This window comes from Tyto alba, unplaced genomic scaffold, assembly GCF_018691265.1.
Source record: "Tyto alba isolate M040663 unplaced genomic scaffold, T.alba_DEE_v4.0 Super-Scaffold_28, whole genome shotgun sequence".
NCBI lineage: Eukaryota > Metazoa > Chordata > Aves > Strigiformes > Tytonidae > Tyto > Tyto alba.
The window spans coordinates 7,035,626-7,059,942 of NW_024881302.1; the positions used below are offsets into that span (position 1 = coordinate 7,035,626).

Genomic DNA, 24,317 nt, shown 5'->3' on the forward strand with positions numbered 1-24,317 from the left:
GGATTTCTAAGGAAAGTTCATACTGCCTCCCCGGGTACTGATCCCCAGAGCTTCTGATCACACCACCAGCCAGAGCTGGGTCCTGAAAAACATGTTTTAAGTCGAGCCCCATGCTCAGCAGTGCCAGGTGAGGAATTTGTTCTTCGTGGTGGAGGGCAAGGAGGAGCCCACCTCAGCCCAGGCCCGACCGCAGGCTCCTGGGTGGAAACGGGGGATGCTCAGATAAGGCAGGATCCCGTATACACTGGTTTGCCGGCACCGGGCTCTGAGTTTTACCCTTTCTCCCTTCATTTCTAAGCGAACAAACGCGACACGACAAACCCTTTTCCCCTGCCCCTCACCAGGCAGCGACCATCACTCTCACCCTTCCCATTCACAGAGCCCGGCGGCTAATTAGGAGACAAAAAAAAACAACACAACTGCTTTTTATGAGAATAAACCGTTTTATTTCGCAGAGGTTGATCGAGCCCTGGCTGCGGGGAGCGGCAGGAGCACAGCAGGAACGATCCGACCCGACCCCGCCGCCCCCCGGAGGCCGCGGGCCCGAGCCAAGATGGCGGCCAGCGGCAGTGTCTCCATGGTGACACGCGCTGGTGGCCGAGGCCTGCGGCGGTGACGTCACTCTTGGCGCCCACCCGCGCGTTGCCGTGGCGACGCGCCCCCTCTCCGCCCCCGCCCCGCAGGAGCGAGGCGCTCCGGTTGACGCAGCAACGGCCACGCCGTTCCCATGGCGGCGTGGGCCCCGCCCCCCCCCCCCCCCCCCCGCTGCGGAGCGGCCGCAGTCACGTGCCCCCCGCTCGATGCGCTCGGCGCTCGGCTCCCCCCAGGCGGCGAGTGTGTGATTGGAGGGACCTGCGGCTTGTCTGTCCGTCCGTCCGTCCTCCCGCCGCCGACATGTCCACCGCCATGAACTTCAGCAGCAAAAGCTTCACACCGCGGCCGCCGGACAAGGGCGCTTTCCCGCTGGATCACTTCGGTGCGGTAACGCGGGCCTGGCCTCCCCGCGGCCTACCGCGGGTCCGCGCCTCCCCGTTCCCCTCAGCTCCCCGCGGGCCGCGGCGGGCGCTGCCCGAGCCCGGCGGTAGCGCGGCCCTCGCTCTCTTTCAGGGGAGTGCAGCGCCTTTAAGGAGCGGTTCATGGAGTGCCTCCGCGACAGCGGCTACGAGAGCGGGGCCTGCCGGCAGCGCGCCATGGCCTACCTGGAGTGCCGTATGGAGAGGCAAGGGGCACCCGGCCTGCGGGGCCCGGGCGGGCGGGGAGGGGAACGGACCCCGCGGGCAGGGGTTCGTGCGGAAAGCTCGTGTCCTTGCAAGAAGCAGGTGTCCTCTGTGGCTTTAGCAGTTTCCTTGCCTTATGTTTTCGATGTGGTGTAGATACCCAGCCCGAAAGGCTGAGTAACTGCGAGGCCGGCCAAGCTTCCACCGTGCACAGCCGTCTTTCTCAATGTGAAGGTTTTTTTTTTTTTTTTCCCCCTATCTATGGTTACAGGTTAAAAGTTTAACTTGTTGTGCAGTTCAAGTGAAAAAAGTGTTGATGGTTGGTTTTCCAGGGATGTTTCCATTTCAGTGTTGCTTTGCAGTGCTTTCTGTTCAGGGCAGAGGCGGGGAAATGCACAGAGTGCACTTGAATACAAGGACACTTGCATACGCTGCATGGGCTGGTGGTGAGGAAGGCTGCAAATCAAAAACCGTTTGAAGGTCACGACAGCAAAGTGTAGTGACACTACAAATGCTGTTCTAAACCACATTCACTTAAAAATCTGGTAAATGGCACAGGTAGAATTTTAGGAAGCTCTTATGCAGTCTGTAAATTAAAGATAACCAAGAGTCGGGTCAGCTTCTGAGGGAACTCTTATTCAATATCTAGTATTAGGAAGCAACACATTTAATTGGAAAGCTACTGTTAAGAAAAAAAAGTATCCCTGAATGTTGCTTTCCCAAAAAGTTTCAGAGGCTTTTCCAAGCAGCAGTTGCTTGGTGTGGATACCTGGGATTTCTTTTGTCTAGCACTGTTTACTCTAAATGTTGCTATTCTCTTGGTTATAGACTGTGTTATACAAAACATTCTTGTTGTTTTGTTTTTAACTTAGGCAACTTATGGCTAACGAACCACTGGAAAAATTGGGATATAAAGACCTGATAGATGAGCAATCAGAAGCAAAACCTGAAAAGTTGTAATGAAGACAGACAACTTTACTCCTCACGTATGGAAAGCATAAGTCAATGTAGTACATATTGTACATTCTGTTCGTATTGCAATAGGAAGTGTTAACTGAAGGAACTTTTTTTCAGAGTTTTAATTTTCTTAAGATTTCTTTTTTTAAAATGAGCAAAAGTACTGCCTTTGACTTTCCTCAAGTATTTATTAACTTTTTTTCTTTAAATTTCTCTAGCCTACTTTTAAAGATCCATAAGAACCTGGAGAAAACAATTATTGCCTGAGGTGATCTCCATGCCTCTGTAAGAACAGTGAAGTCTTATTTTAAAAAGACAGAAAAAAACCCACCAACCTTTATTGTGTAGATCTTGAACTACAGATTAATCTTATGTGGTCATTACTAATATGCTTACAGCAGTTACTTGTCAGGTGGGAATAAAGCTGTTGTGGTACTTGAAAATTGCTTTTTATTAAATACTGATATTAATCTCCATCTTTGGGGTGATCTCACTCTGCTATAGAAAATACTTGGGTACTGGGGATGGGGTTTTTTCAGTCTCTTAACCTTCATTGTTGTTGGGAGAGTATTTCTAGTTCCAGACAGCAGGCAGGTAGTGATTCTGCTTTTATTTACCATGCCAACAGTGTTCACCTAACTATTTCATCATTTAACTGGGAATCTTCCATTAGGAATACATTCATTTCTCCAAGGAGAGCTGCCATATGTTTTTTTAATATCTTCATGGTAAAATCAGCATGGCGACAGGAATGGTATATATTTGTGTTCTAACTCTAAAAGGACATATAAATGTGATTGGACAATTTTATTCTTTTAAAACCAAATGTTTTATGTTAAAAACCAGGGTATGTCAAGAGTTAACTATCTCAGAAATACAGTATTTATTCCCAGAACACGTAGCTGCAGCCCATACATTAAGGTAATGCAGCAGACCATACAGTAGATAAGCAGTCAGGTCTAAGTATGTCTTTAAGATCCCTGATAGGTGTTTGTGTAACTCAGCCATGAATTATCAGACCCAGTTATATTTCTCTTGCATGTACTAATGCAAATGAGTCTTTCTTATTTTGGTTTGAACTCATTATGAATTAATTTGGCCTATTAACCCCCTAGAAATATGTTTCAAGCAGACAATAAATTCGTAAATCCGTGGGATGTGTTTTCCACTGTATTTCCTGCCCTGTCCCTCCTGCTGTTTTTTTTTTTTTTCTTTTTTTTTTTTAACACACAGAGAAATGGTTCACTGGATCTGGCTCTCAAACAGCAAGCTTTAGGGTCAGAGCCTGCAGATAGTGATACACAGAGTTTACCAAGGCAGTTCTCCTACACTTTCTCCTTTATTTGGTGTCCTTTGTTTGACATATCTCACCTTTCCTGCTGTCTGCTATTATTCCTTTTGATTCTGCTTCTCTCAACTGTGCATCTTCACACAGAGATCCACGAAAGGGTAAAAGAACGTTTTCTGCTCTTCATATTGATAGTTGGAGCTGGGATTTAAATTGTTGCTCAGGTCTAATCTGATTGAACAGACTGCACATAGTTCAGAGCGGGTTTCTGTTTGAAAAGAATATTCGCTTGCTGCTGCATATTTTTATTCTATTTCATTCTACTGTTTAGATTATATCCTTTGGTGAGATTAGTACATTTATAGAAAAGAAAGCAGAGATTTTATTGCTGAAACATATTAAAAGACTTCATATAAAATCACTGAACAAGAGCTTTCTTTCAGTAATCTAAGTAAGAATTATTAAAATAATCTCCAGCATCTTTAGAAGAAAGAAATCAAATTTCATGCTTCTGTGCTCCCTGAATATTACAAGGTGAAGTGAATCCCTGGTAGGTATGAAAGAACCTGACAGTGGTGGTGGACTAATCTGGGCTGTTATCAGTGGTGGTTTCATCTTTCGGATGTAACTCTGCACTGTTGTTTGTCCAAACAGTTACTTCATGAGTTAGGTGCATGCTTTTCCTGAGACAGTTGATACCAACTCTTTCCTCCAGGTTATTACAGAGTAATAGGGGTGAAGCTTTTGAAGTCTTGAGTGATTGAGTTTTGATTGTTGAGCTGGAGTGATAGTTGCCATTTAAGTGAAGTGTCTCAGAATGCACACTGAAGGAGGGACCACTGGGGACTCTGTTTATAGAGACCAAGGCCCAAATTTTGGACCTGCTGCAGGAGGGATGGTGGGGTAAAAGGCAGTTTCAAAAAGCTTTCTGGCATGCTGAAGTGAACAGTGCTCTGTGCTACTTGTAGGCCTGGAGTCCTCCTGTAGTGTTAACGGCAGCGTAGCCAGCAGGAGCCTGCGTAGCGCAGACTGACTGAGCCACCAGAACGGCCAGAGAAGGCTTCATCCTTCACAAAATAACTACAGAAATAGTAATTGCCACCTTAATGGAGTTACCTGGGGTGAGAGTTTTGCACTTTTCACCAAATTGAAAGAAGATAACATCTTTATCCTGTCCAGATCCATGGGCATGTTTCATCCTGCCTCCCAGCACGGTGAGTCAGCTTCCCAGTGCTGTCCCCTTCATGCCAGGACAAGAAGAGGGCTGTGAGTGGGTAGCTGAGAACTCAGGGAATTGGCAGGGGCACATACTTCCTGGCTGTAAGGCATTAGCTGGAGAAGGGAATATGTTTAATGGAGCTGTAAGGTTTGTTCAAGGCTGGTGAGGGTCATCACCTGATCTTGATTGAGATCTAATGCAACTGAGGAGTGGTGGGAAACCCAGTCATTAATCAATGCTGAGCCTGGGGTCAAACAATTTTCCCAACTTGCTCTATAGGACAAGTTTTTGCAGCAGCAGAGTCATTTGGGGGAAGAGTCCCAGAATGCTCTTCAATTTATTTCCACCAACATATAGATTGTTAAAGCCTTTCCATATAAACCTCTTTATTTTAACCTTGCTTGTGGGATCCTGGTTTATGCTCCTTTAAAATTACAGCAGTATATAAGCCAAAGGAAAGCTGTAAATCTGTAGTTACCTTTCCTGTACCAAGGAGGAACCTCTCCAGAAGCCTGATGCCAAGTTGCAGAAAAAATTATTAAACACCAATCCAAGGCGTGTGTCCCGTGAGGGAGGTGGTTTGTCAGGGGCACCCATTTCTTTATGGAGCTGTTTGGAGTTGATGAGCTGTCCCACACCAATGCATTAATCTTTCTGTGAGCAGGCGGCCTGCGTGCCGCCTGCCCAGCGCTGCCGCGAAGCACCACCTGCTGACAGACCCTGGGAGCTGGAGAAATGCAAGCGGTTGTGAAACAAGGTTGGGCTGGGACTGATGTACATACTGCCAGCCTGGATGTGATTGTACAGGTGTGGAAGGGATAGCCCAAAGCAGGAAGGAAGTGTTGGCTGTGTTGGAGTGAAGAACTATGTAAGCTGTTACCACAATAATCAAAACTGATAAGTGAGGGCGTTGTAATCATCTTTCCTGTAGCTTCTCTTCAGCAAAGCCTGGTTTACAGCCTAACCCCAGGCACGCTGCTGCTTGGGATCCTGGCCCAGGGAGTCCCCGGAGGGCTCCGGGTCAGCAGAGCTTTGCATGTTGGCACTTAGGAGAGCCTTGCCCACACATTCCCCCTTCCTTTGCTTAGATTAGAACCCATTCAACCGCAAAGAGCTTAGACTTGATCACCACAGCTATTTACAGGGAGAACATTGCTGCAAGCCAACTGTTATGTCTTTCTGGGAGACCTTGAACTCTAGGTGTATGTCTCCAAACAACTGCAATGACCTGCAGAACAAGGAAGAAATGATTTAATAAATATTTCCTAAGCTCTGGGTATTCTTTCACAGAAAAGCCTACACAGAGAGCCTCCTGTGCTTGTGCTGGAAGTGGGCCATGGTCCAAAGTGCTTTATAGGAGCACAGTGAGCCTGTGCCTCTATACTAAGGAAGGACTGTTGCTGCATCTGCCACCTGGAAGTGTGGCAGATATATGTATACCTGGCATAGCAGAAAGGTTGTGTCTGTCAGCACCTGTAAAGTGATTGTTTTGGGGGTTGTGCACAGGCAGGCAATGGGGTAGCCAGCTGATTTTCACATTTGGTCCTCTTTCAAAGCGTTCTCCCCAGTTTGTCCTGCCTGATTCAAGGCCACGGAAGTCCTCGCGGCTGGGCATCACACGGTTATGGTAAGTTGTCACCCACTTGGTTTCCTTTGGAGACTACCAAGTTGCTGGCCTTTGCTGATGATTAATTACCCTTTGTGGCAGCAATTGAAATAACTTACTGATGCTTTTGTGGGTTTGGCCTGACCAGTGCCAAGAGTGCGAAGGAACTAGATCAGTTAGAGCACCTTTTGAATTTCACACTGTTGTTATTTCAGTCCAAGTAGGCCTGGAGAGCACTGGGAGGCAGTGCCATTTCCACTAGGCTGCTGGAACTAAACCTGGGGTATACGAGTCTATGGGAGAAGGAGCAGCTTGGTCTCCTATAAGAAGAGTCTTCTAGAATCACTTGTTGCTGTAGGCTCAATGCCATCATTTCTGGTAGCATATCCAATGACCCCAGAGGACTTGAGTTACTTTTTTGCCTGGAGAAGATTCTGCTCAATTGGGAATGTTGCATATTGTGTCAGGTTTCCTACAAAAATCAAAGCTCTAACTCAGATTAATTAAAACAAGACTGTTTGGAAGAGCACATGCAAGGGTCCATTTTCCCTTCCAGGGTATTTCAGTGGAAGTTGGATGTCTGGTTTGTGTTATCCTGGTTTTCTTTTTTCTCTTAATGATTCTGCTTCTGTGAATAGCTGGTGATGCTGCATTTCCGTCAGGATGCAGCAGATTTTCTAGCTTACAGATTTCAAGACAAAATGCCTTCCTTTTGGAATGAAGGTGCCATATGGCTTGAAATGCAAAATTGATCACTGCTCAAAATAGGAGCTTCATAGAAAGGCACCTAGAAGTCCAATGTGTGTGTGCAGAGGACTTGATAGACCTTGATGCATTTGTTTGTTTGTTTGTTTTTTGTTTCCTGGGACTGATGATGATACAGGGATGGGTTTTTATGGCTCTTCCCAGAGATACTGATGCTTGTGCTCTCTCTCAAGCACTACACAGACTGTTTCACCACTGGATTGTTTATTCCTATTATTCCAGGCAATGTTGGGACTTGCATTAGTGGGTGCATCAGTCTTACGCTTGCTGGTTCCTCTTGGGCTCGGCTGGATGAAAAACACCCCAGACAAGACTGGCATTCTCTGTATAGCCCAACAAAAGCTGAAGTTATCTCTGTGAGTGTCAAACATTTCAGGTGCATCAAATCTGGTGCACCTGGCCAAATGTGGCTGAATCCAGCCTTTACTGTCCCATGCTTCCCCGCCTCTGGTGGGACATGTAGCTGTTTGCACAAGTAGTCTTTCCCAGCTCCCACACAGAGTAAGGTAGGTTCCCACTAATGTGGGAAGGATGTTGTGGTCCATCTGGCTGTGTGTGCTGCTGCCTGGTGATGAGCAATACCTTAAACCACCCAGTATTGTAGATGCTTTTCTGTTCAGGTCCTTATGAATTATGTCAAACTCTGATAGGAACACTGGTGGAAAGCAGCCTTGCAAAAAGAGAGCAGGGGGGTGAAGAAATCAAGGAGACTACCTGGAACGACCCAGGCTTTTAACTTCACCTTGATGGTTTTAAAAAGTAGGCAGTGGGGGGTGCTCCTGCAGCCCCTTTGGGCAACTGAGTCCTTTGACTATTTTAGTGACTTTCTAGGAGTTTACAGCTCTGATTTCTGGAGGTTTTCTAGTTTCCTCATTGCTAGTAACCCCTGCTCAGCAAGAACTGGCTAACACACCTGGTTCTGATCTTGCTTTCAAAGCTGCTAATCAAGGATAGCATGTGGGAAGGCAGTTGCATGGGGGAGGTGCTCTGCAAGGGAGTCAAGCCCAGTTTTGTTTGCTCAATTTACATTTCTCTCTTCTCAGACAATGTCCTGGGTTTTAGCAGGTTTTGGAAGCACTGAATTTCTCCTTAGTAGACAAAGGAGGACAGTGATAACACTACAGAATCTGGGACACCAGGACTGCCCTGAGGATTTGATGTGATACTGTGTGCTGCAGCCTGCTTAGAGGAGCAATCTGCTGCCAGTCTACAGAGCGCTTTTCCTTCTGGGTTGCTCTGACAGCCCCATGGTAGCATGGCTTGCTGGGTGGTCAAAAGGATTTCACCACAGTGAAGAAGGCAGTTTGGGGCAGGCAGACCCAAATGGGAAAAAAATGCCCACTGCCACTCAGGAATTGTACAGAAGCTGCGGATCAGATCAGTGCTGAGAAAATTGCTGGTAATTCAGGATGCTGAACGAAGCAGGACCAAGACCCCCCATTGATAAATGAGCCTTCACATCCCCATGAACAAATACCAAATAGGAAAGCCCTGGGGCGTAATGAGGCTGGTTGCTTTCATAGCTGGGGCTGCCTCCCTCGGCTCTTGCTCTTTAACATGGATGTGGGAGTTACACTGTGCTGACTTTAACCCATGGATTTAGCGGGCTGTTTTTAACCCCTCATCCTTACAACCCATCACTGTGACCCAGCCCTTCCAGAGCACACACTCCAGGGTGTGCCTGGTGTTTGGCACATATCCGGCGTGTGTGTGTGTGCTTGGAGCTGTTGCTAAGGCAGCATAAATCTGTCCCCCTCTCTCTGTGCATTTGAATTTCTGTCTGATCTATAGGTATGTGGGTACTGGGTCCATGCAGCCCAATGCCAGACAGGTATCTGTATGGGAGAAGCCCAGGCAGTGCCACGGATCAGGTGTTAACAGGCTGTGAGCACAGACATCAGTGTGAATGGTACAGGTGAGCGGAATGTGGGTTTTGGTTTAGTTCCCCCCCCCCTCCCCAAACTGTGCTGCTGAGTCCAGTGGAGAAGAGGGACTGTCCACTGCCACCTAGCAGGACAGAGCAGGGAGGTGAACATCTCTGGCAGGAGATGCATCCTGGCCTCCTGGCACAGGGAAGTGCTCAGTGTGGGCATGTGCAGCACAGAGATGTAACAGGAACCAGGTCACTGCAGGGCTTTGGTGATAGATGTGCAAGACCTGATCAGAGGGACAACAGAAATGCTGAGTTCACCAGCTGCTGAAAAAGAACCAGGTGGGTGAAAAATGACACCATGTCTGGAGCATCTACCTCCGTCCTTTCAGCGTGCGCGGCAGGAGACTCGCAGGTGCAGTGGTGCCAGCTAGAAGGACTCATTTGAGCAGAGAGATGTCTGGATTGATGGCTTTATTTCAGCTTATTTTAGCAAGCAATAGGCAGGGGGGGGTGATGTTTATCACTGAAACTGGAGCTGGCTAGTACTTTAGATCACAGCTCTAATCGTTTGGACTGACTTGGACAGTAAATCACTTTAGCAGCACTAATAACACAGAGTGACGGGTATAGTAAACCCTCTATTGCAGCAATAACCTGGTCCTGCTGGTCCTTTGACTCAGCTTGGTGCTTCTGCTCTGGTTTGTTTATTAAAGATCCTTCACAAAAGTCACCTGGGTGGCTGCTCCGACTCAGCCATCAAAATGGCTGTTCTCCTGCCATTTCCCAACCTGGCTTGGGCTCCTTTTATAGCCTGCCATAAAATTGTTTATTTTTGCACCTGTCTATAGAGGGCTTTCAGCCACAGGGGTCTCATGATGTTGTTTTCATGGCTTCTGGAGCAGGGCTGCTCTGTTGTTGCTAGAAATAATTGCTGTTAATTAATTCTTTGCTGATTTTTCTTTGGCAAAGCATATTGAAATAAACAAATAAGTGAGCAGCATGCTCTGTATCTCAATGGTGTGGGAGCTTGTAAGAGGCATGCAGTGACATCCAAACAATCCTATCAGCAGCCAGAGGAAGGATAGGACATGGTCCTCAACTTTCTGTGGACAAAGTTAATTGGAGGGAGGCTCAATTACCATCTCCAGCTGTTCAGCAGCTTCCTTCAGGCCATCATTTCTAATCTCTTTCTAGAGAAAACCCACAGCTTTATTTCCATCTAATGCTTTATTCAAATCACAGCTGAGCAACGTTACAGAAAGTGATGTGGTCTCAGATGTTTGAGCTGGCCGAGCAGCTGAAGGCAGCAGTCCGTGATACGAGACCAATCGCTGGGACCTATAATTGCACCATTTTCTTTTTTTGTCTGTGTCCTTTTAAAAAGGCTTGTCTTCTTTCTGAGGGACTTGAGCTCTGCTGCAGGGACTTCCAGACCAGAAGTTATGTGTTGGGCTTCAGCCCCTTGCTCTCTGCCCTGTGGTCCTGCCTACAGCATCCCCATCACCCTCTTGGCACTGGGTCCTTGGCAGGAGCAGCCACGGGTTCCCAGGGTCCCCAGAGTAGGCAGGAGTTGGCTGGACAACTTCCATCTCCACCCTGCAACGGGACATCGTGCAGTCCAGTCTCCTACTTGAATGTCTCCAAGCTGTTCCTGGAAAGATGAGCCATTTGAGCCAGGAAGAGATTAAATTATTGGAATTGAGCAAAAGCAATTTCCATGGTAAGTGCTTGCCCTGCAGTTTGCACGTCGAACCTGTCCTGCTGCTGTCTCTGACTCAGACTGAATTGATGATGGCCTGCTCTGAATAATCACTTTGGCTTTTCTTGGAGCTGATACCCTGACATATGTATCTCTTCATATATATGTTGGTTTTCGCCATACAAAGCTTCCCTAGGCCTAAGCCTTTTAATTAGTATAAATCAGGAATAATGCTAAAAACAGTGGTCTAACATTAGTGTAGGTGAATTATTGACTTCATTGGTCTAATTTCATCTTCTCTGAGAGCAGAAAAGAACCCATCATTAGGCTATAGAAATCAGTATAGCTCCAGTCAGATGCCTGGTAGCTGCCATGGAGCCATTCCCCCAGCTGCCCCCTCCACGTCATATTTTACATTGCATGAAATGGATTCAATACAGCAGCAACAGGACTGTTGCAGTGCAGTTTTTCTTGCATTGAGATTTCCCTGTGTACTCTAGAGCAGATGTACATATACCCAACATCCTCAAGCTATCAATTACCCCCTTGCTCTCTAGGCTGTCTCTTGGCTCCCGACCACCCTGTCAGAGTGACTAAGCAGCCACTGTGACCATATACCGATTCCCAAACCAGCCCATCGCTACAGCGGGCCTGGCCAGACCGTGGGTGGAGAAGAATCAGAAAAGATGTCCTGAGCACATGATGGGCAGACCCAGAAAAGTGGTCAGAGCTACTTTCCTTTTTGTTGTGGTATAGCTGTGAGAGCGGTTCTCAGCTCCAGGGTGTTGCAGAAGCCTAAAAAAATGGTGTTCAAGTCAATCATCAGAGAGATTTTGCTCTGCACCCCCTTCTTGTCCTCATTCTCCCCATTTCTTCTCCCTCACAGAGGATCTCCATGGCATGGTGTGCATGATGTTACCTGCACGGCTATTAAATCATGGAAATAAAGGAATCTCCTTTTTTTCACACTGGTGACACTGAGATTTGCAACAGAGTTAACCACTATGCAAATATAATGAAACCCTGATCTGCAAATTGCTCTGCAGTGAGGCACTTTGAGTTGCACAATGCCTTTTCTTCTTTGAGGGCCGGTGCAGGTGCAGAGCAGCTCTGCAGACATAGGACTTCAGTCTGTTATTTCTGCACCCCCACATCATTTTCTCTTGCAACATCCTCTTCAACTTGACCAACACGTCCTAACCATGCAGATGCAATGAGTGTTCTTTTCCCTGTTCTACAGGAGAAAAATCCCACAGGGTCCATAAAGCAATTTGCTCAAAATCAGAGAAAGTTGGCATCAAGTATTGGATTTTCAGTTCAAGAGTTTTTAATTGCCCTGGTCTGAGCTCTCTGCTCCATGGCATTCCTCTCTCCCAGCTATAGCCACTCTTAATTTAACTGGATAACCCAGAAAATATATTTTTTTTTTAAGAAGAATTTCTAGGATTTCAGTTTTTTGGTTGATTTTTTTTTCTGTTGTTTTGATTTTTTTTTTTTTTTTTCCTATTGAACAGGAAACCATACTGCAGCGGAAACTAGCTGCCTTAGCATAGGTGCGGGTGGCTAGTGCTATGGCTTGTTCACACAGACCTCCAGCTGCAAGAGCTGCCTCCCCTGTGGTGCTGAGGAAGCCTAAGGGATCCAGCCTGGTGTGTCAACTCCTCCAGAGAGTTTTGCTTGAATGCAGTTGCAGTGGCATGAATTATTGATATTTCTGTTAAGGTTTGCTGTTCACACAGGAATTTGTAATGCTTCCCCACATTATGCTGTGAATGCGCTGCTGGGTCACATAAGGGGTTGAGTTTAACACCCTTTTACTTGTATGGTTGTGACATTGATTTAGCCATTTCAGGTCTGGGGCTGCAAAATTAACTAAAAAACAGTGTAAACAGTTCTTTCCTAACAAAACAAGGCAGTCTCAGTGTGAAAGGAGCTAATGTGGAAGGGTAAGGAGAAGGTATAGTTATGTCTGTGCCTTTCCAGGGTGTCACCACAAAGATGATGAAAAGGTTTCCAGGAATTTCTGAGCATCCTTTGCCCTGACCTCAGAGTCTGGCATTTCCAGAGGTTGCCCTTGCTGCCACTGAGCTTAGCACCTGGGGAGATCACATTAATAATGTCCGTTTCTAAGGCAACAACCTTGTGATTTAGAAAAGACTGAGTTAAAAGTGTGTGTGTTTACAAACAAACACATTTTACACATAAATATGTACGTATTTATATACATATGTATATAAATTTATATCAGACTTAACAAGGCACTTAGCAGTGGAGAGACAGAAAGCATGTGAATGAGGGTGATATATTGACAGTGACAACCAGTCTCCAGGGAGTTTGGCCAGAGACTTTGTGAGAAGTAGGAGCAAATTCATTAAGTGTTCCCTGACAGGTTGTACCCACAGGCAAAATGTGGGGAAAAAGCTCAGACAAGGTGTCAGCTCCTGCAGGCACAGACAGGAGCAGTCTGACATGGACAAACCCAAGCAGTGATGCCCATCAGCCTCCCGGGAGCCTCTACTGGCCCTGCCAGGGCAACCTTCGTCCTTCGCCCTGTGCGGGATGGTGAGATCTGGGATGTCCCTGCTCTATGCCAGGAATCACAGTCCTTAGGAGCCAATGACCATCAGGAGAGCATCCCTGGATCAACACTGGAGCCATACCCAGCCTCTTGGCCTTGGATAAATCAGGAGTAATTCTATGGAGATACTCTTGTATATTTGAGATTGGATTGAGCCTTTGATTTTCCGCCGAATGAAAGTTTATCTTCAATTTTGGCTCATTTAGTTTGAACTTTTCTCCCTTTTTTCTCCACGTCCCCTCCACCTGCATGGGCTGTTTGTTTCCCAGTGTGAAGTCTGGAGTAATTGGGATGGTACTTAAATGCTGAGGACCACTGTTGATCAACCCTTGCTGGCCCTGTTCTCCTGCTCTGCCTGTCCTTTACTTCCCTCTCATCATTGACAACAGGCTCTGTTATATCTGATTTTATTACAAGATATAAATTTATGTCTGTAGCCCTGGCTTCCAGCATGCGGAGGAGAGAGAGGGATTGCCTAGCAACCAGGAGAACAAAAAATTAAGAGAATCAATAAGTCTTAATGGAAAGCTAAACAGAGACTTAACCAATCCCCCTTCCTCCTCCCAGTCCCTGCCCTCGGTAAGTTCATGGTGATGTGCAGAATCCTGGCTATCGCATGAGGAATTCAGCAATTGCATATTCTGGAAAAGCCAGAGTTCAAATGAAAACCTAACATACCTTGGACTTAGGTAAAGCTCTGATCCAGTAAGCATTTACACTGACAAGCTGGAATATGGCATGGGTATGGAGGATGAGAGCTAAGATACTGGAGCTGGTTTTACTCAGTGGATGTTAGAAGTCAGTGCTCTGCTCCAGGTTAGTATTAATGACTTGGGGCTTGAAGAAGGTGGAGATCTGGATACAGCAGCTCAACTTCTCTGCAAAAGGCCCGTGTGTGGGATTATGCCTTTGGTTAGCGTGGGAATGAGTTTTCAGACATTATCAGCCTACCTGTGTAAAACCAGCAAACCCCAGCATGATGTGTAATGCTGCATAGAGTCAGCAAGGAACAGGCCAATATCAGTTTAAAACAGTCAAAAATCAACTCGGTTATAGTCACCTGTCTGAGAGCACAAATGCAAAGGTCACATAGGAAAACATGTTCTAGGCAAGGGGGACATTGTAAATGCACCAGGCCGTAATTCTGTCTGTATTTAAGGGTATATGCTATTTTCCCCCACAAAGTGTTCCCTGAAACCTGCTCACAGCCACGTACATTCGCAGGACCAAGACGGTAATTTGCTTGTGGAAGTTTTCCAGGAGCTACTGGTACCTTCCTCCTGCAGACACTCGTGAGCACCCTGACCCTCGTGGGGAGCATGAAGTGTGAGCTGAGCTTTGCAGGAGGGTGGGTGCTCTGCTTTGTTGGAGGAAGCAAAGATGGACCGTTTGAATGGGGGACTTGCTTTGCAAAACCAAAAACGTTTCTATAAGCAGAGCTGTATGAACCACAAATAAGCCATAGCAGCATCGCAGATGCCTGTGACCCATACTTGAGAGGGAGGTCTCAGCAGGGGTTAGTTAAGGCAGCAGCCTACAAGGCACAGCTCTGCACCCCCTCCTTGACCAAAGACTTCCCATATCACCCCGAGTCACCTTCTAGTCCTTAGCTGGTAAAGCAAGGACAGGAGCCTTGCCCCTGTAGGTGACACAAGATGCACCAGCAGCTGCAGCCCTTGGTCTCAGCAACACCGCCCTGATGACACAGGGAAGCTGTGACCTTGCCCCAGGGGTGTTTTCTCCCCTGATACTTCCTTGACACCATGGAGGGGTGTGAAAAAAACAGGAAGATGCTTGGAGGACAAGCCTGCCAAGGCGCAGACATGAGAGGTGGTGGTGATGTGCACTTGGAAGGGCAGCGGTGAAGGAGGAGCATTTTGGAGTGCACGTGGATACCAGTTAAATGTTTATGAAGACCCCCCCAAAAGATGCTAACGTTAAGGAGGCGCCACAAAAGCACTGCTCGTGAACCTGCTGAGGTGCTCGAGCGCTGAGGCCTCACCCAGTGAAGGCTGGGGTGCTGTGAGCCCCAACCTCCCCCACACGAAGACTCCTGTCCCCCACCCTCCCCGCTGCCACGGCAGCTCCCACCCCCGGGAGCGAGCGCATCCCCTCGCCGGGCAGCCCCGAGTTAAACCTGGGGAAGGACCGCTGGGGAGCGCCGGGGACACCCGGGGAGGGGCTGGGGTGCCCTGAGAGTGGGGGACCCCCCGACGGTGGACGGGGGGAGCCCGACGACGAGCGGCCGCTGGAGGTCGCGGGCGAGCGGCGCAGGGAGCCGCCAGCCCCCCCCCCCCCCCCCCCCGGGGCCCGGCGGAAGGCGGAACCGGCGCCGTGCCCGGGCGGGCGGCTCCGGCTCCAGCTCCGGCTCCGGTAGCGGCGGAGCGAGGAGGCGGCCGGGGCAGTAAAACCTTTGCGGTTTTACTTATCGGAGGCGTTCACCTTGGCGGGGGCGAGCGGGGCCGCATGGAGCAGCCTCGCCAGCGGCCCCCGCCCCGCGCCATGAACCTGGCGTAGCCGAGGGGAGCCCCGCACCGCCCGCCGCCCCCATGGCGAAGGAGAGGAGCAGGAAAGCGCTGGTGGAGCTGCTCCAGCGGCCGGGCAACGCGGCGTGCGCCGACTGCGCCGCCCCGGGTAAGGGCAGGGCGAGGCGGGGGGAGCGGGCGGCGGCCGCACCTGCCCGCACGGAACGGAACGGAACGGCTCGGAACGGAGGCAGCGGCGGGGTGGGGGGGGGGGGGGTTCTGCCCTCTCCGGGCACGGCTGCGCCACGCCGAGGGGTGACCCGACCACCCCCGCCACCACCCAATCCCCCCGGGGGAGGGGATGCAGCGGGGATGCTCCGGGGAAGGGGGGAGGGATGGGGATGCGCTGTCGCGGTACCCGCGGAGCAGCCCCGGCTGAGCTATCGCCCCATCCCTCCTTCTCTCCCTCCCAGCCCGGCCCCTCGCCCGGCCGTGGCAGCGCTGATGTCATCCCCGGCGGGTCCCCGCGGTCTGCAGTGCAGCCCCGGTGTCGGTAACCGGGCGGCTGGGGGCTGTGCCCGGCGGGGTGCCCGGAGCTACTGGAGGCGGCTTGTCCTCCGTGTCCCCTGGCGAACAGCGCTGTTCCTGCCCTACCCGTGAGCAAACAGAGGGGAACCAGAGGCACTGCCCTGGGCATCCTGCCCACCAACCTTTGACCAGCGGAGCCATCGATGGGCACCGGCCTTGCGCACTGCTTTGCACCGCGCAGAGGACGGGGCCGAAATGTCCCTAGTCCTCTTGGTGGGCAGAGGGGAGAAAATCTGAGCTAGGAGCATCTTCCTTGCCCTTTGGATGGTGAATTGTTGTGGTCGGGATGTGAGCATGGGAGAGCCTTTGCTCTTGTTGAGTAGGGTCTGCATGGTGTGGTGGGACTTGCCTTTGAGAAGCATCTTAGAAAATTGCATGGCAAGTAAGTCTTTTAAAAAAAACCAAAAACAACTATATAGAAACACCTAAATTTGCATTAGCTTGGGCAGGATGGCTCTGAAGAGGTATAGAGAAAGGATGTCCTTTTCAGCCTGTCATTCTATAGGTTAAAGAAAACCCAACACTTCAGCAGAACCTTATATTTCCAGCTATTGATTTATTTAGGATTTCAAGATTATTGGATACCACCATCTAGCTCGTACTATTACCAATGGTTTTATGTCCCTAATCTACATCTCAGGACACTGCAGTTCACTTTTGGATGCATTGTGTCCCCCGCTACCTGGCTGGAAAGGACAAAGAACTTTCTGCATAGTGCGAACAGATTTGCAGCGCTGCACTGCTCTGCCTCCTCCTGCCCATCTCCTGGCGGGTGTTACTGTCTAAGTGTACCAACCCACCTTTGAGGTATCTTATTGAGCTTGGGCTCACCGAATAGGTGTCTGCATAAATTACCCCTTCCCAGAGAAGACCTTACAAGCTTGGGCCATTCAGATCCATGGGGTAATTCTCCCTTGCTCTGTGTGTGATATAAAGCCCCTCTGCAAAATGGGAAGTTTCTCAGCATCAGCAGAATGGAGATGAAGCTGTAGGTCAGTAAAATAGTTCATGGCAGGGAAAGAGGGTTGTTTTTAAAGGCTTCAAATGGGCTTGTAAAACAACAAAACTGTATTTTGCTTTTGGTGACATTTGCATGCAGAGATGTCTTGGTGAATGTGAAACTCTGAGAGGAGAATTTGGGCCAGTGTCTTTTGTAACACAAGATGTGCTATATTCATACCATCCAGCCTCTCTTCTGAACTGTCACAGCATTACTTCCCTGGGACTGGATCTCTGTTCGTCAACCCAATTTCTTTAGTGATCACTTTGCTTCAGTTTCTTTGGCAAATGAGAGCTACTCATGGTGCTGTAATATGCTTGTCTACCTGGGAGTGAGGATAAACTTGAGATGCCCTGGGCTGCTTAACATAAGTTAAGACACATAACTTGTGTCTGTAGATAATACAGAAAATATTCAGGCTGAATTCTGTTATTCATCCTGGGCAGGTGTGGCAGGCCAGGCCTTTCTGGGTATGAGATAATGCAGGGTAAGCCTCCAGAGAGCCCTCAGAATGGGGTGCAAGTGTGTTCTTTGCTGAGAAGTGGGATGCACAGAAAGATAAAGGTGACAGGTGGAACTGGACGGACAGCTAAATGCTGGAAAAGCAACAAAGCAGAAAAAGTGAGAATGAAAGAAGGGAGGGTGGGGAATGAACAGAAGATAAGGAAAGCAGGGTGTACTTGTGATTTCCCACATGTGTGTATCATCATAGTGCTGATCTGGTACAGCTGGGGGTAAGAGAAAGGTCAGAATCCCTGATTTATTATTGCTGCTTCTTAGGTGGGTGTGTTCCTCTCCCTGAGATCCACAGTTAATACAGGGTCCTTGGTAAGAAGTGGGTATTTTGCTCAGGGATGCTGATAAAAAAGAATAGATTGGGTCACGAATATAACACGAGAAAAATCTCTATTAGTCACTGCACAAATTTGTGTATTTGGAAGCCAGCTGGATTTTCTTTTGCTCTTGGAAATTATTTGTTTCAGAAATTAGCCAGTCAGTGAAAGTTTTGTTTTGTTTTGTTTTTTTTCCCTGCTGTCAAGAAAGGTTATTTTCTTTTGTTACTGTTCTGGCATTTGGGTGAGGCTCAGTTAGCCATATCCCTGAAGTAACAGCTTGTCCCAGGTATTGTGTACTCGTGTAACAAAAACCCGGGTTCCTGATGCAAAAGAGCTCACAGCTTGACATTGCTGTGGCTAAGCTGTGACCAGGCAAAAAAAAATCAAAGCTTGGGATGGATGGAGAGCATTAGGGGAGGCAGTGCTTTTCCTCCTGGGCTGTGTAACTTCATCTGTTGAAGGGTCATTGCTTCTCCTTGGGGAGACCTAGGCAAAACCTGCTGATTGCCTGGGGCTGTGCCAGAATTTACCACTTAATCGTGATTGAGAATTAATTAAGTGGCCAAGTCCTGCAAGCAAGGCTGCTATGTGCAAGATGTGTGTTCTCCTGGTTTGTGAACAGGGTATGTACACTTGCAGCTGGGCAAAACATGGTATTGGATGTGATGTTCAGGAGGGTCAGATCTGTGTCGTCCACAGGACCAGTATGTGTGTATGGCAAAAAAATCTCTCGTACAAAAGCAGAGCTTCCAAAAACTCCTCCCAGATTTTGAGGGCATGTCTCAGGTAGGGAGAACAGGCTTACGGTGGCCCTGGCCACAACAGCTGGAAATGCAGAAAGAATGCAAAACTAGAAACTGAAAACTAGAGTGGAAAAAAGCCTGAGAGGTTACATTTTTCACTTGCAGTTTTGTTGTGGTTTTGGTTTTTTTTTTTTTTAAGTTTCTAGTTAGGTTTTTATTAATTGTATCTTTACAAAACATTAATTTGTAATGAAATGTATTGAATAAAAGATATTTCAGTTGCAAAAATGTCATCCATCTGTAATGAATAATGAAATTGCATTAGCTACATCTCTGAGACTGAATTCTGTGGTAGGAGCCACTGTACTAAAGTCATTATCTGGGGTGTTGGATCTCTTGTCATGACATACTTCTGTGTTGGAGTCAGGGTCCTGGATGTTGGTTTGCATCTTGTTCTGGTGGGTTTAAAGATGTGCTTTCACAGTGAAGACAGCATGGTAAATGCAGTCTTAAGTGCAAACTGAGCAATCTTGCTGAATTGCTGGTGTGTAATGGCTCTCCATGTATTAGAATAATCTTTTTTTCTTCAAGACTAATGTGGCAGTTAGGCCTTTTTTTTTTTTCTTTTTCCTAAATGATTCTTTGTCTCAGGCAATCTTTCCTCACATCATGAGATGGATGGTTATCTCAGGGCATAACAAGACCTTGAGTATTTCTCTCTTTACTCCATTTTTCTATGACTTAAGCTTGTGTTTCCATGGAGCAAGAATCATTTACATTGTAGGAGGACAGGGAGGCTCTGAAGACAGAAATGGAAATCCCATCAAAGTGATCCTGCAGTTTAAACCCTCCGGCAGCAGTTTACATGGCTTGTTTTTATCGTTTTCATCTTTCCTATTTGGGATGGATTATAGGGACATGGACCCTGGGTAACATCAGCCTTAGTGCCCGAGGCTCAGAGGAGGTGAGGGGTGAAGGAAGAGCAGAAGGCATGCGATGGAGCGGAGCCTGGTGTTGGAGCTTTGTTCTGCAAAGCTGAGTAGATCTGGTATTTTGGTGTAACAGGATATATAAAAGCCTGAGGGTGGGTGGTGTGTTGCTGAGGTGATTGTGAACACCTTTCCTGCAGGCCCAACATCTTCTAATTTCTAAAGCAGGTGAAGCTTTTCCATTCCCTTGATGTCGTGAAATGAGGGTGGTGATTAGAGGGAGACACGGGAGTGCTGGGGGTTGCTTGATTTGCTCAGGGTAAAGGAAGGCACTGAAAGGATTTGATCTCAACCCTCCTCTTCCCCTATCCAACCACCGGTCCTAAAAACACAGATCAGAAAGACAAATGACTGAGTCATTGGGTCCTGCCTCGAGCTGTTATCCGCAGCAACATCTCCCCATCCCCTCTGTGGAGCGATGGGTCTCTGCCTCACAGCTAGTTCTCTCTCTTGCCCCCACTACCTCCTACTGGAAAGCTGTTCCAGAGCTTCACCACTCTAATGGCGTGAAACGGGCTTTTCATTTTCAAGCTAAAAGTGGAAACTTGTTCCTGCACCTCCATTGTCCTCTCACTTAAATAGTGATTTTTTTTTTTTTTTTTTTTTTTTTTCCCCTCTGGGAATTTGCCAGCCCTTCTCCCAGGGCATAAGCAGAGTGGAGGGGTAAAAAAAAAAAAAAAAAAAAAAAAAAAAAAAAATCCCATAGCAGTTGTGTTTAGATCGATGCCAATTTCTGCAGGGAAAAGGACTTTTTGAAACAAAGGAGGTTTAATGTGACAGTGTTTTCTGTCCGGTCCTGATGCTTGGGTTGCAGCACAGTCGTGGGCTGCAGATAGCAAGCAGAGGGGGCTGCTGAGACCTGCCAGCTGAATAAAAAGACCTTGGCAAGTTTAGTGCCTTCACTGAAAAATTTTCCTACTTAGAGAGGAGTGTTGGTGGGAGGCTATCTGGCTTCAGTTTTAACATCTTTTATTGTTATTTTTAAACATGCATGACCAGGGTCTGTTTATTAACCTCCTAATCTTTCCCTAAAGTAAATAGCAACAGTAGTTCAGTGCTGAACACAAGGTTCTCCTGGCTAGGGCATTTAGGAAATCAGCATCAGCTGAGTGGCAAGCAGAAAAGGCTTTTTGCTTGTGTTGACTGTACTAAAATCCCTGTGATTATACCCTCTATCATAGGGCATGAGTAACCTTTCTAGTGCAGGGTAAAAAAAGGTTTTGCCTTCCTCGAGAGGTCCTCCTCTCCCCTCTAATTAGTCTTTATCACCTCAAACCAGGGAGAGAGATCAGAAAAATCTGTTGAATCTCCATCCTAACAAAACACTGGCTCCCACCCAGCTGGCATAACAGGGATGCAGCCAGGCAGCTAATTAAGGGTCAGGCCATTGCTTGTGTGCTGGAGGATGCGTTCACAGGGTATTGCCATGCATTGGCCACGTTCTTGCAGATATTAGTCTTGCTCAGCAATATACTGTGCTATATATAGTTGTAATGCTGGTTTAAGGCTAAAGGTGGAGTGGGAGCATCCGAGTAATATTTTGCTTTTGTCTTGTGGCTACTTTGAGCCTGCTACCGCTCCATGGGATTTTCTTTGGGTTAATGGCATCTAGGGATTTTCAAACCGGAACCCTATATTTATATTCTGGATACAGGAAGTATTGATTATTTATTTAAAAATTTAAATTCCACCGGCATCCCACTTCCAGTCTTTTCTACTAGCCTTTTGGTTTGCATAAATTGTCTTATGTTTTATGTTGGTTTTTCTTGGTTTTTTTTTTTTCTGGGTTCAGACTTTGTTTTTTCCCTCCATGGGCTGTTCGTATGCTCAGAAATGTTGGGTTCAAACTGCAGAGTTCATTGTTCTGTGCGCTTGGTTTTCCTGGGGCTCGTGGTGGCAGAAGGGACTGGGTGAGGAAGTTTAATTACTGAATTTAGCTCTGTTGCCCAAGTGTTTTAATTTTGCTTTGGATGCTTCTCTAATCTTTGTCTGTGCCTTCCCTTTCAGATGAACAAGATGGGAAAATATCACCCCAATCCCCTTTCACTGAGTTTTGTTTAGCTTTGTTTAATTTTAAAAATGAAGTTGCATCAAGGTTTTATTTTGAAATTCATTATAATCCGTTTGTAAGTGACCAGAAAGTTTTACCACATTGGGCAGTGAAAGCCTTCTAGAGCTGGCATTTGTTGTTCTGGAGCAATGATGCTGCAGGTTAAGAGACTTTCTGCACTTACAACACTATATTTGATTTAATATTCCCCTTGCTCCTTGTTATTCTTTGTTCCTTTTGGCTGGACATAATGGAATAAAGTAATTTGTGTGGAACTTGGGCATGCCAGAGAGTTTTCATTAGACTTCACTGCTGTTTGCTTGAAACTCTGGAGGCTTAGAAAAAAATCATCTTTTTTGGGCAGTGCCCCAAAAAGGTCGAGATTACGATATATTACCATTTTGGTGCACTTTTTTGAGCCCTGCCCAGGTAAAATGGCTTAAATAAAATTACTGAACTCCCCAATAGTGTCCAGCATGGAGAAAGTGTTCCAGCAGTTGAAGTTTCTAGTGGCAAGGTGGACTTCAGCTGGCTACGGAGACCTCAGCTCGCTGTGGGCAGGCATTTGCACCACCAGCCATGTACAGCCTGGGGACACTGGTTCACTAAATTAATGGTGCTTCCCCAAAACTCACTTTTCTCATATAAACACGCTTATGTGAATTTGCGTGCTTGATAAGATGTCTTATCTTGAAGCCTGCATTGGTGCAGTCATTTGAAGGGTTGGAATCTGTGATTATGCCAAGGTCAGAGATCACTGGCGTTATCTACCATGTTCCTGAGCTGAGAATTTTTCATGTTTGTGCTGGAGGGCAAAAATTAAGAGAAGGGGACTGTGATGTGCTTGGGGAGCATTGTAGTTGCTGCCAGCCCCAAGCCCTACAGAAGGCTTTGGAAAAGCATCGCTGCAGAGGTGGGTGCTCACCCCGGCCAGCAGCCATCTGCCTGGGGATCTGTTACCAGTTCCCGCAGAAGATGTGTGGGCATAGAGGTTTCGTAGCTAGGCTTCTTTGAAAATGGTGTCACAAGTGCAGGGAGTGGGTGAGAAGGGGAAGCAGCATTGGCAGAGCCCTCCAGAAGATGGAGTCGGGGAATCCTCCACCCTCCTCCTTCCTGTCCATGGGCAGAGCGGTGGCGCAGGGGGGTCACAGAGAGGTACCAGCCTGGGGACTTGCGTGGGTCCATAACCCTCTGGCTAGTTCAGACAACGCTTAGAAATTGCTTTTGGCTTTCAACTGAAGTTCAAGAAAGGCTGGGGCTGGCTTACTTTCTCAGTCAGATGTCTTCAGCCAGGAGAGCAAGATCCATGAGAAATCTCTAATAAATTATTGTAACAGTGACATTTCAGAGATACTTCCTCTGGTAGATCAGTTCGGGGGGATTTTGCTACTTTTTTGGATGGGTCTACTCAGCACCTGAGGCCTTTGAACTCTCCTCCTCCCTGATGTTCCCTTTGGCACTGAAAACAATTGCCAAATTTGTGCAGGTCTGGGCTGCAGCCGTCACAGGAAAGCAGTGCACAACCAGCGGAGCATTTACAACTCTTACATCCCCTCCTTGTTGTATAACTTTTGTGTTTAAGAGCTATCTGTGTATTTTTAAAATCAAGAGAGCAACGAAGGGGAAGTTGCTATTAATGTACTGCAGCAATGCAAACTGCTGGTATCAGGTGAGGTGAGTTGAGTAAAACATGCAGCTCTGTCACGGTGCTCCTCGAAGTTTGGTATGTGGGATGCTGTTGGTGTTGGATGGACATGGACCTTGTGTCTAGACAAGAGAGGAAAGACTGAAAGGAAGGTGATCAGGAGGAGACAGCTAACAGGTGTGGTTTTATTGAACAAGCCGAGATCATCCCTTCCAAAGGTTGGGTCACCACTGACCCTCTTTGTTGGCTCCTCTTAAGTACTATCATATTCTGGAAACCTTGTGCATATGCTCCTGTATATAGCCCAGCTTTTGCTTTCTTAACTACACCTGGCTTGACATTATGAGGAGCAGGGAGTAGGGATGCATGTTTAAGAGGCTGGGCTAAAGAAAATACCGTTGGTATCAGGAGAATGCTTTAAAGCCCCAGTTGTGATTGAAACCCATTGCTTGAGGTGCTGTTTACCCAAGCCATCTCTTCTTGACATGGATATGAGTTGCCTCACAGTGTCCACTGGAGCTGGAGTGTCCTCCATCTGAGCCTGAGGATCTTCTTGCAGGATGTTCCTCCACCCAAATGTGTCCTCATCCCTGGCTGGAGGAAGGTGTGATGTCTCCTGGTCCTGTTGCACACAGCAGTGCAGGCAGCAAAGGGGTTACTTCTTCGAGTGGACTTTGGAAACCTGAGTTTAGGAAGATGCAGACAATATGAGGAAATCCACCTGCGTGCCTAAGATAAATTAGTTAATACAAAACATGTACTGGGGCTCCCGATAAAACCTGTGGAGGCCAATGCATTG

General features: G+C 47.4%; 2 protein-coding genes across 4 annotated transcripts in view; both read left to right on the forward strand.

Moving 5' to 3' along the window:
- Positions 1-776: 776 nt before the first annotated feature.
- Positions 777-3,347, forward strand: LOC116959377 (cytochrome c oxidase assembly protein COX19). 2 transcript variants are annotated; one of them, XM_042798887.1, is made up of 4 exons: positions 777-976; positions 1,108-1,219; positions 2,090-2,203; positions 2,393-3,347. In XM_042798887.1, the coding sequence occupies exons 1-3, from the start codon at positions 895-897 to the stop codon at positions 2,175-2,177; spliced, it is 282 nt and encodes a 93-aa protein (XP_042654821.1). In that variant the 5' UTR covers positions 777-894; the 3' UTR covers positions 2,178-2,203; positions 2,393-3,347. The 2 variants fall into 2 exon arrangements, with proteins under 2 accessions (XP_042654821.1, XP_042654820.1); XM_042798886.1 differs by having other exon boundaries at positions 778-976; positions 2,090-3,347.
- A 5,897-nt stretch (positions 3,348-9,244) lies between these two features.
- ADAP1 (ArfGAP with dual PH domains 1) overlaps positions 9,245-24,317 on the forward strand; it is a 67,915-nt gene continuing 52,842 nt past the window's right edge. Inside the window, exon 1 of one of the 2 annotated variants that reach the window (XM_032983698.2) lies at positions 9,245-9,264. Coding sequence is in view for 1 of the 2 variants with exons in the window: in XM_032983697.2 (XP_032839588.2) it covers positions 15,752-15,836 (85 nt within the window). In the remaining variant the exon portion in view is untranslated. Of the gene's footprint in view, positions 9,265-15,527; positions 15,837-24,317 lie in introns of those variants that run through there. The other variant, XM_032983697.2, reaches the window with a different exon arrangement.